This window comes from Gorilla gorilla, chromosome 5 (assembly GCF_029281585.2).
Source record: "Gorilla gorilla gorilla isolate KB3781 chromosome 5, NHGRI_mGorGor1-v2.1_pri, whole genome shotgun sequence".
NCBI lineage: Eukaryota > Metazoa > Chordata > Mammalia > Primates > Hominidae > Gorilla > Gorilla gorilla.
The window spans coordinates 20,938,995-20,953,335 of record NC_073229.2 but is presented as its reverse complement, the minus strand read 5'-3'; the positions used below and the strand labels follow the sequence as shown (position 1 = coordinate 20,953,335).

Sequence of the window (14,341 nt, the reverse complement as noted above, 5' to 3'; positions counted from 1 at the left end):
TCCTCTGTGTGGTCGCAACATGGGGAAGCAAGAGGGCAGGGATTACCATTTTATATAGCATGGTCAGGGCAAAGCTTCTGGGCAAGATGGCTCTTAGAGACCTGAGAAAAGGAGGAGGGAGATATGCAACTCTCTGGGGAGGACAGACGGGGAGTGCACAGCCCAGAAGGGGGGTGTGCTTGCTGGGTTAGAGGAGCAGCAGGGAGGCCAGTGTGGCTGAAGTGGAGCGATGGGGCGGGGAGGGGCAGGTGATGTGGTCTGAGGGATGTGGGAGGGGCAGGTGATGTGGTCTGAGGGATGCGGGAGGGGTGGAAATCACATGGGTCACTGTGAAAGACTTTGCTTTCACTCTGAGTAGAACAGGAGCCCTTGGAGGGGGATGTGTGGTGTGAAATTAGCTATCACCCAGAGTGATTGTGATTTTATGATGCTGCCTCTTTTGAACTGACCATATTTCAGGGCAAAGAGCTGGCCCTTGTTGCTGAATACAAGTTCTTTCTTCCAAAGTAATTCAAGGTGAAAACAGTATACAGTGAAGGATGGAATTAGAAAATCAGATCACCATTTTGCACTCCCTAACAAAACCTTTAGGGAAAATGTTGGCGAACAACTCTAGGATGGGAGGCTGAGGCGCCGCCGCTTTGCTCCGTGGGTCAGTGGTAGCGTCATTCCCAGTAGGTGACCTCCTGCGGGGCAGCACCGTGACGCACAGGCACCAGCTGCAATACGCTCTTCCAAAAACCTGAACCTGGGTCTCACCAGACGTTAGGTGGAGCTTCCAGTTTAGAGATTAAACCAGGGCATGAAGGAACACGTGAACGACATCATGGGAAAGTCACATAAAACCAGCGGTTTCTTCAAGTTCCATGGGGAAAGAGGGTGGGGGGAGGTCTGCTCTAGACTGAAGGAGAATTAATATATGTAATATGTGGATCTTGTTTGGATCCTGATTTTAAAAAAAAACTATAAAGAGACTTTTTTGAAGTAATTGAGTAGGTTGGACACAGACTAGATATTGAATAATATTAAAGAATTATTGTTAATTTTGTTAGATGTGAAAATGTCTTTTTTAGGAGAGACATATTTGTATTTAAAAGTAGAATGACACGATTTCAGGAATCTGATTTAAAATATTTCAGGGAAGAGAGGGAAAGAAGCAGAAGAACCAAAAGGGCAACATATCCAAAATATTCATGACATGATTCTCTCTTATTTGTGAATATATGAACATTCAAAAGAAAAGTGTTTTTAAATCCAGATGCAAGAGAAGATGGGAAAATGAGAGAAGAAGAGAAAAGAAGACTTACTTGGAAAGACTAAGTTGCTAATAATTCTTCTCTATTTAGAAGTATTATGCCAAAGAGTAAAATATATTTACTATTACTAGATGTCACACAGTAGTGATGCTGTGAACTGGTACTGAGATCTATTCTGTTTACCGTACGCCCAGCCCCTGATTCCCTGATTGCTTGCCAAGCTCATAAAATAATGACAATTGATGATGACACTGATGATGAGAAATAAAAGTCAGATCATCTTCCCTGCCCTCCGACAGCTGGGGAACTGAGAGCATGCTGTTATGGGACAGAGCTTGAAGTAATTTAGGGCTTGGCTGTTTGGCCACACGCCTCGGAGGTTTCAAATCTGAAGGCCTGTGAGGCTCCATTTGCTCAAAAGCGTGATATAATTATACAAACATGGTCACTCACTACGTGTGATTTTGATCCGTAGAATGGATAGCACCAGAAAAACTGAGGATTGGGAATTGTCACTTTGGAACTGGTTGTTGGAAAACCTGGGTGGTAAACTGTGCTCTCCACCTTAAAGCCACCCTGTCCCGTCTCTGCTCCTTCAGTTAGCTTGACAATGAACGACAGACCTGAAAGGAAAGAATTCCAGTGGATGGGAGGGGATTCTGATATTTGAAGTCGTTCCTCTCCTTGGCTTTCTCTGCTGTTTTTAAATACTAGGAGACTGAAAGTGTCATTAATTTAAATTCTTAAGCATGTGCTGCTGAGCATCAGTCTTTGTTTTTAAACAGAAGAGATTGCTGAGCATTCAAATCCCTGTTCCTCATTTGAGTCATTATAATGTTAGTTTTGAAGAAAAAACAGAAGGTAGTAAAATCTGAAAAGAAACTGAGCTCTGTGGCTCATGTTTGGTTTTATGGTTGATTTTCCTCAAATTATTATCCACATATAAATATATAGAACCATGATGTGGACTTTGATGAGTTCCCATATAGGGTGCCGGGCCAGCTTCTACAGAGTCACTGGCCAATCTCTTCCATGGTGACTATAATTGACTGGGGGGCACTGGTAAAGTGACTGAACTAGGGAGGAAAAAATGTTCACATTTATTCATGCGACAAGTATCTGAGCTTCTGGTGTGTGTCAGGCACAGTCCTAGGCTCTGAGGAGCAGCAGTAGGCAAAACCTGAGAAGCCCTTCCCTCCTTGGAGCTTAGATTCTGGTGGGGCACAGAGGAGGCCGTACCTGAAGATAGCTTCTGCCTGCAGCAGAGATACGGGGTAATACAGGGGAAGCTGGCTTTGGCTCCCATCTTGTTTATTTCTTAACTGTGGGATCTTGGACCAGTCACTTAATCACCCTGAGTTTCAGGGTCCTCTCATGTAAAATGAGCATTAAAAACAATACCTACATAATACAGTCATTGTGCAGATTAAATGAATTTAACACATGAAAAATACCTCCCAAAGCATTTAGCTTTCAGCAAGTGAGAGCTGTTACTTCGCCTAGTAGTGCAGACATGATAGGTATTCAATTGGTAGTTAATTCAGTATTTCTGCATTTGAGCATTTAATGCCTATGTCTATATGTCTGGCAGACACTGGAATGTGATTTGTAAGAAATACTTAAAATTTCTCTGTTTTTTAAAATTTTCCCTTTCTCTAAATGGAGAAAATTACTCTTTCAGATTCTTCTGACCATTACTTTGGGTTGGCAGATCCTAAGTTAAGAGGAAAGAGGACGTCTTCCACGCGGAAGGGAAGATGTAGAGCTGTAATGGCAAGCTTTTACAGTCATACCCTCAAATGCTATTTGGGTCTCCATGACTGGCAATTTCAGGCCCTTCTGCTATAATAAGGAATTCCACAATCACATGTCCCAAAGTCTATTTTCCAGGATTCTGGGGGCCATGCGTCCTTGCCTGTGGCAGTAATTATTGAGTGGTGTGTTCACTTCCAGGCCCACTTGGGGAGTGACAGGAAGGAGGGAGGGTGCAGGGAAGAGGAGAGAGGCTCGCATGGTGGTCTGGGAGATGGTGAGGCCAGCGAGTAAGAGGAAGATCCCTGCAGTTCTCCACTTTGCCAGGGAGGGGCGCAGTCCAGGATGATGGGGCTGTCTTCAGAGGACTGTGGTGGTCTCCAGGTGGGCGTCAGCAGCTTAGGGCCAAGCCTGAACCAGGTTGGAGGAAGCCCAGCGAGGCAGGCAGCATGGCCAGCCCTCCAGTCTCTGTTGAGAAAACTGCACCTCCTTCCTTTCCACATTTTCCCGCTGCTAGTGGAAATGGGCTTCTAGTCTATTGGATGATGGAGGAGGGCTGGGAGAGGGGAGGAGAGGGGTGGTCCACTTGTAAGGACAGCGGGTTTGGAGAAGTGGCCTCTTTGAATCCTGTGTGTTCTGGGGCTGGGCAGGGCAGTGGGATCCCCAAGCCCCGGTGTCCTAGTGGCCCAGTAGGCCTTCGCAGAGGCTTGCCCTTGGGAGCGGATGGCCGGGCCGTTCAGCAGTGGCCTCTGGATGGATTTCTCATTCCGCAGGCCTGTTCCAGGAATTGTGTTTAATTTGGGAGTCTGAGCAGTGTGGGCAGACGCTGTCCTTTCCTGAGCCCATCTCACCTCCCTCTGCCAGTGAGTCGTGCAGACTTGCCCTGTCCCGAGAGTGGCCTTGGGCCTGCAGAGTGCCCGGGGCAGCTTAGCAGGGTGGCCTCACGTCTGTGAGGCCAGCGACACATAGGAAGCCTTCCGTGGCTTCAGTATGAGCCAGGTGCGCTCGAGTGCTTCACGAGTGTCGTTTTCTCATGACCACCCCATGTGGTAGGTACGATCGTTTATCTACCTTGGCTGCAGGGACACAGGCTCAGAGCGGCTGAGTAACTTCACACCGCCCAGCAGAGGCCGGGGAGGAATCTAACCCCCACCTCTAGGCCAGAGCGGGCGCCTCATCCCATACCCTGCATGGCACGCTTTGTTCCGCGGGCACAATTCTGTGAATTCCTGTCCTCTGGCTTAAGTATTGTCAGTCAACTTAATATATTCCTTTGTTACTAGCCAACTCCAGTCCAGAAAAATCCTGTACTCTCATTTCAGAGAAGCCAGGAGCACTTAGCAATCCCAAGAAAATGTATATTCTCTCTGTGGTCATAAGCATTCAAGAGTTTCTTAAACGTATTTAAGGAAGAGTAAGTGTTGTGTGTTATTCATTTGTGCATTATGGGAGGATGGGCCTTTTTTTTCAAAGATTGGCTTCAAAAGGTTTTTAAAATTTTATTTATAATCACTGAATCCAGTGAACAGTTAGATCGGTGTGTGTGTTTGTGGGGGATGAGGGAGGTGGGGGGAGAATGTTAAAACTTTGGCCACCCCTGGTATTTCTGCTGGGCAGATGCCTTAGCCGCTGGAGCTGGGGCCAAGCCCTGCTCAGTAGCACAGCTCAGACCTTTGCGTGCTCCCTGGGGCTCCTCCCTGGGTGCTGCAGTGTTTTGACAGACGGTCCCTTGAGCTTGGCAGTGCCCTGTGAGGCTAGGACCTGGTCCAGGCTGGCCGGGGAAGAGAAGCAGGGACAGGATGAGAGAGTGGGGAGTAAGAAGGGGAGGGAGGGGGTGCAGCTTCGGAGATGGGCTTCACGGGAGGCCTCGTGTGAGCCTGTGTGATACGCAGGACCCCCTGACCTCTGCCTCAGAGTTCAACCAGAGAAGAGGAAACAACAGGAGATATTTAGAGATTTTCTGCGAGGAGTTGGCCCACACGACTGTGAGGGGTGGCCAGGCTGACATCCATGAGGGGCCAGCGGGAGGGCCAGCCATCAGGACTCCAGGGCACGGGAGCGGGCACTGCCGTCCACAGGTGGAATCTTCTTCCTCCTCAAGGAAGCCTCGGCCCTATGTTCAGGTCTTTCAACAGATGAGGCGAGACCCACCCAAATTATCTAGAAGCCCCTCGCTCAAAGTCAGCTCTCTCCTGGCAGCACCGGGGTTCCTGTTTGAGCAAATGCCTAAGACTGCAGCCCCGCCACGTGACACATCAAACCCCCACATCCCACTCCCTCAGGCCTTCCTCCTCCGTCACATAGGGTGCTTTTCCTCCTGAAAATTTGTAAGAATCTGACGACTTCCGAAAAGCATATCTCCCAGAGCTGTGGCCTCCTAACAATGCCACTTTTCTATCAAAGCCTCCGGGCAGCCTCTGTGCTCAGACTTAGTCATGGTCCCTGTTGATTCACTGAACAAGTGCCTCAGTTCAGTCTCAGCTACGTACTGTTTCATTCTCACAACCCTCAGTAATCTCTCTGCTTATCGACAAAGTATATCTAGTTGCCAAGAGTAGCTTGTAAGCATTCTTCTTTAAGGTGTTAGGGGAAAAGTAACGGTTGTTTGGTTGGTTGGTTGTTTTTTAGAGACAGGATCTCACCATGTCGAATGAGACCAATGAGCGACTTGGCAATAATTATATTGTTATGCAGGTTGGGCATCCCTAATCAGAACATCTGAAATCTGAAGTGCTCTAGAATCTGAAACTTTTTGAGCACCTAAATGACACCACAAGTAGAAAATTTCACACATGACCTTATGTGATGGGTCACAGTCAAAACTCTTTCATGCACAAAATTATTCAAAATCTCATATAAAATTACCTTCAGGCTACGTGTATAAGATTTATATGAAACATAAATGAATTCTGTCTTTAGACTTGGGTCCCTTGCCCAAGATATCTCATTATGTATATGCAAGTATTCCAAAATCTGGAAAAATAATGCACGAGATTGTAACACATAGCACTTATGTTCTAGCACTATATGCTGTTTAGTGCTCACAACACGCCATTTTGCAGACAAAAAAAACTGAGGCACGGAACTCCTAACTGACTGAACCAAGGTCGCAGCTTCTATGTACCAGGAGCAGGATTTGAACTTGGGAACTCTAGCTACGGAGTCCAGGCTTTTAACCACAGCAGTGGAAGTGATACATGCTGGCCACTTGAGATAGTTTAATGTTTGAATCTTTGATGCATCACCCAAGATATTTTCTTGTGGTCCTTAAATGTTTTACATAATCAGGGGGAGTCTTGCTGCCCATAAATGAAAATCTACTAAAAGGATTTGGGTTTGGTTCCATTGGCAAAGAAATTGATTCTAGTAAGTACTGGGACACAGCTGCCAGCCAAGGTCTTCCACAGGCACTGTGGACACCTGCCTGTGAGTGATCTACTCTCCACAGTAGCCAGGCCCTGAAGGGGCAGTTGGATTGGGGACATCATTCCCTGCCTTTCAAGCCCAAGGCCAGTGGTGCTGGCCAGGCGACTGGAACCATCTTCAAGGTGTGGGAGCTGCTGCACCAAATGCTTCTGCTTGCAGAGCCCAGCAAAAACGATCCACCTGCAGTCCCCGTCCCTCCCAGCAGAAACGATCCACCTGCAGTCCCCGTCCCTCCTGATGGATGCCGGGACTCAAGGCTGAAATGTCCTCATGTGTTCTTTCCTCTCCCACTTCCAAAAAAACTGATTTGTCATCTTCCAGAGAAACTTGTGATTAATGGCAATCCTCAAGTGCCTGCAGTTTCTTAATCATTGCTTTCTTTTACAAAAACATCTTTATAGCCACCTTCAGAATATAGTTAGATTCAAGCAGTTTGGAAAGATTTACTGGTGAGTCAAGACAAAAAAAGGTAGTTAACTGCAGATGGCCATACCTGTGTCCTTACATCAAGCCACTGTGTTTTTCCATTGCCTAGGCAGGAATGCTAAAATACCAAGTCTCTGCTGGAGTGCTCTGCATTTTTCTACCTGCTGAAATAAAGTCAAGGCTCTGCTAGGATTCCTAGCAAAAACAGAAGGAGTGGAGAGGTCAGAAAATTATTCCACTTCTCCAGCTCCCACCGATATGTCTGTGAGGCAAAACATGCTTACAGTTTTGGAGAAATGCAGTGAGCCAGTGCTTCTCAAGGAGTTGTCTGGGGAGCTCATTAAGATGCAGATGCTGATTCTCTAGGTCTGGGTGGGGCCTAAGATGCTGCATTTCTAACAAGCTCGCATGTGATACCAACACAGCAGGTTCACACGCTACACTTCAGGCAGCAAAGGGTTGGGGGCCACACCGACCACTTATTTACAGGAGAGGATTGAGACAACCTTTGGAAGAAAAACTATGACCATTTAATAATTGTCATATTGACAGTCACACTAAGAGATGTGCCAGCCACAGCAACTCACTTGTAGCAAGGGGAGACTGAAGCCAGACTGGTCCAGCAAGGGAACATTTTCCCTGCTCATCCGCAAACCTAGAACCTGGTCTGGGAAGTGGCCTCATGATCCCTTGTGTGACATCACATCAGTGTAGATTAGGATGTGGGGTTAGACATCCCAAAGGGGGACTCTGGTAAAAGAAGTGTAGTTGCAGATATTTTCATTGTATCATGTCACTAAAGAGAGGTATTGAAGAGAAAAACAGCAAGCAATATATGTCTGCTGTACCAGCAAACCATTGATACGACGCCATCATGCTGTTTCCACATTATCTCTTTGACTTTGTTTAAAGGTTACCTGGATGGCCAAGTGCTGAATTTCCTTATCTGATACTAGCCCATGCTGAGCTTCCAACACTGAATTTACCGTGGCTAATATAGATTTCTGGTTTCCATAGCAGCCAATTTACTGCTTGTGCTTAATAAATGAAAACAAGACCTACAACTGTTAGTCTTTTCTTAAAAGACCTATTTTTCTTTATTATTTGTGAGAGCAGAAATGCCAGATCTGGACCCTGCTAGGTAGTGATCTTTTAAGTGAACCTGACCTATGGTACCAAAAGGAACAGCATCGCAGCAAATGGCTGAGAGTGAGCCATTTAATCTTGTTTTCCTAATTAAATGGTAGAAACCTCTTTATAAGCAATAATCAGTGAAATCTGGTTTCTCTCTTGTTCACTGATAGCTATGATGATGATCTGTTTGCTTGTGGCTGAGCAGCAATGGAAATTCTGATGGCATTATTATTTTTTTCCAGCAGATGAGCTGCTTTAGGAATTGGCTGGCATAGTGCCCTCTCCTTGTTAGAGCTGGTAATATCCTTGTAGCCAAGCATAATTCATCTGTTCTCTCTCTAGTCTGCTTCCCTTATTGCCTTCTGACCTCCTACCTCTGCTGTGGTCTCTAGACACCCAGCAGATGAGCTGTCACAACTGATCCATGAAGCCCACCATCCAAACAGCCTCCAACACACAGGCATAAAAAGTGTTCTCTCCGAAGGATCTGTCTTCTTCCTCCTCTTCTTCTTCCCCCTCCTCCTCCTTCCCCTTCTTCTTCTTACCTTATGTTTAAAAGAGCAAGCAAGCAAGAAACCTTTAGAGAATACTGCATATTGCCAGAGAATCACAAATAAATGTACATGCTCTGTAGGGAAAATAATATATATAAAACCCAGCTGGTTTTTCTACTATAAAAGGCTTTCATTATGGTGATTCATGTAGTAGTAGGTCTGTATTGGTTGTCACTTGGGTGCCACAGATTAAAGTTTTCTGATCATCTTTTTGACTCAAGGTCAAAGTAAAAGAATAGATTCTTGCAAATAAGAGGGGCTGTGGTCATTTGTTGAAAATAGACACTGTTTTTGGTTTTGGAGCTACAAAGATGAATTAGACATGGGCCTTGCCCGGGGGTGGTGTCCAATAGAGACAGAGAAAGGATGCATGACTCACCCGTGTTGCAGTGGCCCACAGAACTCCCACGTGGAGAAGGGGCTTTCTGGTAGGGTCATTGCTATATGATCTGAGTCAGCCTTATTGTTGGTTTTTGTCTTGTTTAATAGATAAGCTGAGACTTAGCTCAGTCTCCCTCTGTCTCACAGTGTGAGTAGGTTGCCTGGAACTCGGAGTGCTCAAGGAGCCCTGGAGTGAGAACCAGAAGAAGGGGTGGGTGGTGCACATGGGTGGGAGTGAGTATATGGGCATGCCTGGTGTCCTGTCTAGAGGTCGAGATGGCCCCTAATACAGCATCATGGACAGGAAGGAATGGCGACAGGATGGGCACGAGGGGGGAGCATGCTGGACAGCAAGCTCAGTGACGTCTGGAGAGCAGAGGAAGCGGGAACAATGGGCGATCTGTCCCATAGGCAGTACCATTTCCTGGTTTCTGAGCTAAGCTCCTCTGAATTATAGCATCCCTTTGTCATCGACTAGCCCTGTGGCCTTGAACAACCGTCTCGCTTCCCTTCCCAGTTGGAGCCTCAATGCGCCCGTAAAACACTGGCACACCACATAGGGCACTTGTGGTGGGCAGCAGATGAAAACAATTTCAGTCGTTGGTGGGTTAAGCAGTGCACTGGCCCAGGTGCACCCAGGACTTCTCGGGCTGTCGAGCAGGGCACTCATCTCTCTCTCATTGGTTCTGTGTTCTAGGAATAGAGCTGTGCCCCCCTGGAAAACGGTTCGTGATTACGATGGTGGCGAGCTTCGTGGCTATGGCGGGCCAGTTCCTCATGCCCGGGCTAGCTGCCCTGTGCCGGGACTGGCAGGTGCTGCAGGCCCTCATCATCTGCCCCTTCCTGCTCATGCTGCTCTACTGGTCGTGAGTATCCTCTGTACAGTGCCCTGGGCTGGTGCGACTGCACATGCTTCCTGAAGGCCCGGCCCCGGGCAGGACACACGATCCCCACACTTCCCACTAGTTGCAGCTTGTGGTTCTGTCTGAGAAGGTTTTCCTCTCTTTTTAAAAAATTTTATTGTTTAAACTTTCTGTCTTGGAAAACTGTTCAAATATACACAAAAATAGACAGAAGAGTGGAATGAGCCCATCACCCAGCTCCAAAAATCTGCAAATCCACTGGCCAGCCTGGCTCACACCTTCTTGCTACCCACCCCACGGGGTTATTCTGACATGAATTTTTATGAATGGATTGCAGGGAGGTGGGATCTCGTGTTAGGAGGGGGGAGTTTGGAGACATTAAAGGAGTGATTTCGAGAAGTCCCCCTATCTCTTCTAGGCGAGGGGTGGGCAACCTTCAGCCTGTGGGCCACATCAGGCCCGCTGTCTGTTTTTGTAAATAAAGTTTTATTGGAACACAGCCATGCTCGTGTGTTTACATAGCTATTACCTGTGGCTGCTTTCTGGCTATACACAGAGTTGAGTGGATGCAGCAGGATGGTATGGTATAAAGCTGAAAATATTTACTATCTGGTCCTTTACAAAAAATAGCTTGCCCACCCCTGCTCAATATCAGTCTAATATGCCTTTTTGAACTATGGGTAACCTTAAGGTACTTTGACTTGCTAGCTTTGCCGGCGGAAGTGGGGGAACACTAAACACACTGGTAAGGGGGGTTTGACCTGGGCAACTGGGTTTTTTTAAAAACTCTCCAGGGAATTTATGTTGAGTCAAGACTGAAAAACACTGCTCCATGGATAGAGAGATGTTGACCCTAAAAATGATACTTTTACCTTTTTATAAATGCTGTTTTTCTTCCTTTCCCTTCCTTCCCATCCCCCTCCATGCTGATACTCTCACCTTACCCATAAGTAGATCGTGGATGTGGCCCTGTATTGCTACTGTTTAGTCAACAATGAAAACCAAATTTCTGGCCGTGCAGTCAGTCTTGTCCTTGCTTTAAGGGTTCACTGGAGCTGAGCTTCCTTTGCTCAGGTGCCCGGGAGGGAAGAAAGCACCTACCTTTTAGCTTAGTGGTACTGCCCCCTGCCCCTGCCCTGGTAGTAGATGTACCGCGAGGGCGCAGGTGCGGTTTCCCCGAGAGCCTGGTTCTTGCTCACTGTGTTATGAGGACCTCGGCAGCAGCAGGGGGCCAGCAACAGCAGATGGGAAAAGGCCACCTGCCAGAGAGGCCACTCAGCAGCCACCGCTGCCCGAACTGAGCTCCTCTCCTGGGGCCGCTTCCAGCTCTTGTCCCGAAGTTGGATGTCCAAACCCCTCCCGCAGCACAACCGTGTTCCAGGACAGCCTTTGTGCCCCAACAGGGCCTTAAGGAGTGGAGAATGAGCAATAGTTTCCCTGGAGAAGGATGGAGTGGGCAGCTCTCTTCCTTCTATCTCCTAAGGAAGTCTTTCTGCCCCCTCCCTTGTGGCAGCCTTCGCTGGGCTTAGCTGTTTCGGAGTTCAAGGGTGCTGATTTATCTCACAAATGCTTCTCTGTGCTTCCCACTGTACCAGGCACAGACGGCAAGCACTTTGCGATAGTAAATGGTTCCACCCTCATATCTCAGCAGCCCAGCCTATAGAGGACAGAACCGCGGTCCCCTGACCCCCGCTGACTCACGTCAGAGCCTGGACCTGAAGCAGCCGACTCTTGCCACACCTGGCTCCTGTCTTCCCCTGCCTGGCCCCTATTCCTTGTTTGCTCTTTAGAGATACAGTACTCCAAAGCGCCAAGTAGGCTGCCGGGCACCCTGGTGCATGCAATAAATACTTGCTCATTAAAGGAAAACAAGCAACTTTCAATATTTTGCCACCAAAAGCTGGTCATGCTGGCTGGTGCTACAGCTCACCCCCTTTCCCCAGCAGGCCCCTGTCTTCCCTCAGCTTCCATCTCGTGTCCCTAACCCAGCAGATTCTCTCTGCCACTTCCTCTGCTGCTGGCCTGCACCAGTGTTCTCTCCTAGGCTAGGAGAACAGGGCACAGCCTCTTGGCGACCCATACTCCTGAGAAGAGACGTCAGACAGGGTTGTTTCCCTCACCCCAGGCTCTGCTCCCACCTGTCCCAGGCAGGAGGACACCTGACAAGGGAGAAGTGGCAGAGAAGGTCTTTCCAGAGCAGCTCCAGTTATGCAGGGCTGACCCATGTGAGAAGGGCCGGGTTTTTGTTTTGTTTTTTTTTAATTTTAGAAACATATTGAGGTTTAGTGATAGGCAAGGTAAGGCATTCATTTATTTAAAAATATTCTAAAACCTCAGGAAAATTCTTTGAAATACACAGTTTTAAAAACAAATTATACAGCTTTTGAAAAGACATCCAGGGACTTGCAGAAGTAAACGTGTGTGCGTGTGTGTGCGTGTATGTGTACGTGTGTGCATGTGTGTGCACATGTGTGCATGAGGATGGCGGTCCCAAGGTGCTCTGCTTCCCGCTTACAGCTCCAGCTCTGCAGTCTGGGTAGAGCTGGCCCAGTGACTGGCTGTGCTGCCTCCAACCTGCCTCACACCTCTCTGAGCCCGCATTGTCTCATGTCTGTAAAAAGTGGGTCATAATAGTTCTTATTTCATGGGGTTGTTTTGAAGACTGAAATAACGCACGGAAAAGATATGCATGGAGGGGCAGTCTGAAGGGAGGCTCGGACACAGAGCCTGGACCTCTGCCACTTAGTAGCTGTGTGACCCTGAGCAAGTCGCTTAATCTCTCTGTGCCTCAGGTTCACCAGCTGTGCGTCATTGTGGTCAATAATGGGGTTGGGAGGAATCAGTGAATTAATGTATGAGACATTTAGAACGGTGCCTGTCACCTAGTGCCATATGTATATTAACTGCCATGATAATCATAATTATTTACACATTTATATTACTATTAAGGTGCTTAGTACATGTCTGCTCTATAAGTACTCATGAATATTAAATATTAGTCACTGCTATTATTGCATCCTCTTAATATATATATAGGAGTCTGGGTGTAATGGGGCAGGTTAAAAAATGGGTGGTGAGAAATGTAAACCACCTTTGCCTACCAGCCTTGAAAGCCTCCACTAGAATTATTGGCTTTAAAAGCCAATAATTGCCTACCCTTTTTTATTGTCTTCCTCCCATCTGCTGCAGTGGGCTCTGTTGTTTGACAGGATTTGAAGTGGCCCGCTGTGGAGAGGGGGTGAGCTGTAGCACCAGCCAGCATGACCAGCTGTTGGTAGCAAAATATTGAAAGTTGCTTGCTTTCCTTTAATGAGCAAGTATTTATTGCATGCACCAGGGTGCCCAGCAGCGTACTTGGTGCTTTGGAGTGCTGTATCTCTGAGGAGCAGACAGGGGAGCATGTACCTTAACAAGGACTGGAAACCAAGCTGCACGAGGCACGGTCCCCAAGGGGCGGCTTCTTGGGGTAGGGGCAGTAAAGACAAACGTGTGGGGACTGGGCAGAAGGGATCTTCTGATCGAGATGGTAGACTGAACAGACAGGGACCCCTCCATACACACATATAAATGCTGGTTAAAATACAGCATTTTTTAGAAGTACGACACTGAGCTCCAGGGAAAGAAGGGGAAGTTCCCAGGCGTCAAACCAAGGAGGGAATCCCAGCAGGAGCAGACACAGAGGCAGCTCCCAGGGCATCTGAACCAGAGAGAAGCGTGAGGAGCCTGGGTTTCAACACCTGCCCGGGGGCTAGAGCTGAGCTCCCAGGCCTCTGATGCCATGAGAACTGAGCTCCTTCAGTCAAGCCAGGAGTCAAAACTGTCAATGGCCACAGGACTGGGAGATCTTTGCCTGCCACAGGGACTCAGCCCAGAGCTGGCGGACTGCCTTGGACCGTGGGCAGAAGAAGATTCACCCAAAGAAATTGGAGGCTTGAAGTCTGCACCACGCAGGACTGTGTGTTCCAAATTCCACCTGCTCCCTGAGGCTGAGATATCAATGTCAGAACCAGGGAAGCTCATTGGACCCCTCAGGGTCCAAAACACAGCCTCCCACAGAGGCATCCAGGACTCACACGGAAGAAAATTCTCTTTCAAGATGAGCTCACAGGCAAAGGTCACAGATCCACGGGGAATCCACTATGAGGGCCCAAACCTACAGACTGGGGAGTGTGCATCTCGGGAACTGTAGAAAATAGAGGAATCTGAAAGGGCAGTGAAGGGAGCTGGTATTTGTTAAGCAGCCACACTGCCTTATGCTGATGCTGTTGCTGGTCCGGGTATTCTAGATACATCTCCAGAGCAAGCCCCCGATCTCCTGAACGCACATTGCGGGGCAGAGGCGGGTGGGAGCCTGAAGAACCCACACACACATGAGGAACATGCTTTTAAATAGTGCTACGTACCAAGTAGGGTGGTCAGGAGAGACCCTTCTGAGGGGCTGATGTTTGTGCTGAGGCCTAAATGTTCAGAAAGAGGAAGTCACACAAACTTCTGGGCGGAAAAGTGTTCTAGACAAAGGGGATCAGCCAAGGCAAAAGCTGGCTTCTGC

At 47.9% G+C, this 14,341-nt stretch overlaps 1 protein-coding gene across 7 annotated transcripts in view; it reads left to right on the top strand.

Annotated features, from left to right (window-relative positions):
• The window catches only part of SLC22A23 (solute carrier family 22 member 23), a 187,495-nt gene that overhangs the window by 123,163 nt on the left and 49,991 nt on the right, over window positions 1-14,341 (top strand). For 6 of the 7 annotated variants that reach the window (XR_008680843.2, XM_063707294.1, XM_019029104.4 and 3 more), the window contains one exon: window positions 9,627-9,795. Coding sequence is in view for 5 of the 7 variants with exons in the window: in XM_063707294.1 (XP_063563364.1) it covers window positions 9,627-9,795 (169 nt within the window). In the remaining 2 variants the exon portion in view is untranslated. Of the gene's footprint in view, window positions 1-9,626; window positions 9,796-14,341 lie in introns of those variants that run through there. The other variant, XM_055390942.2, reaches the window with a different exon arrangement.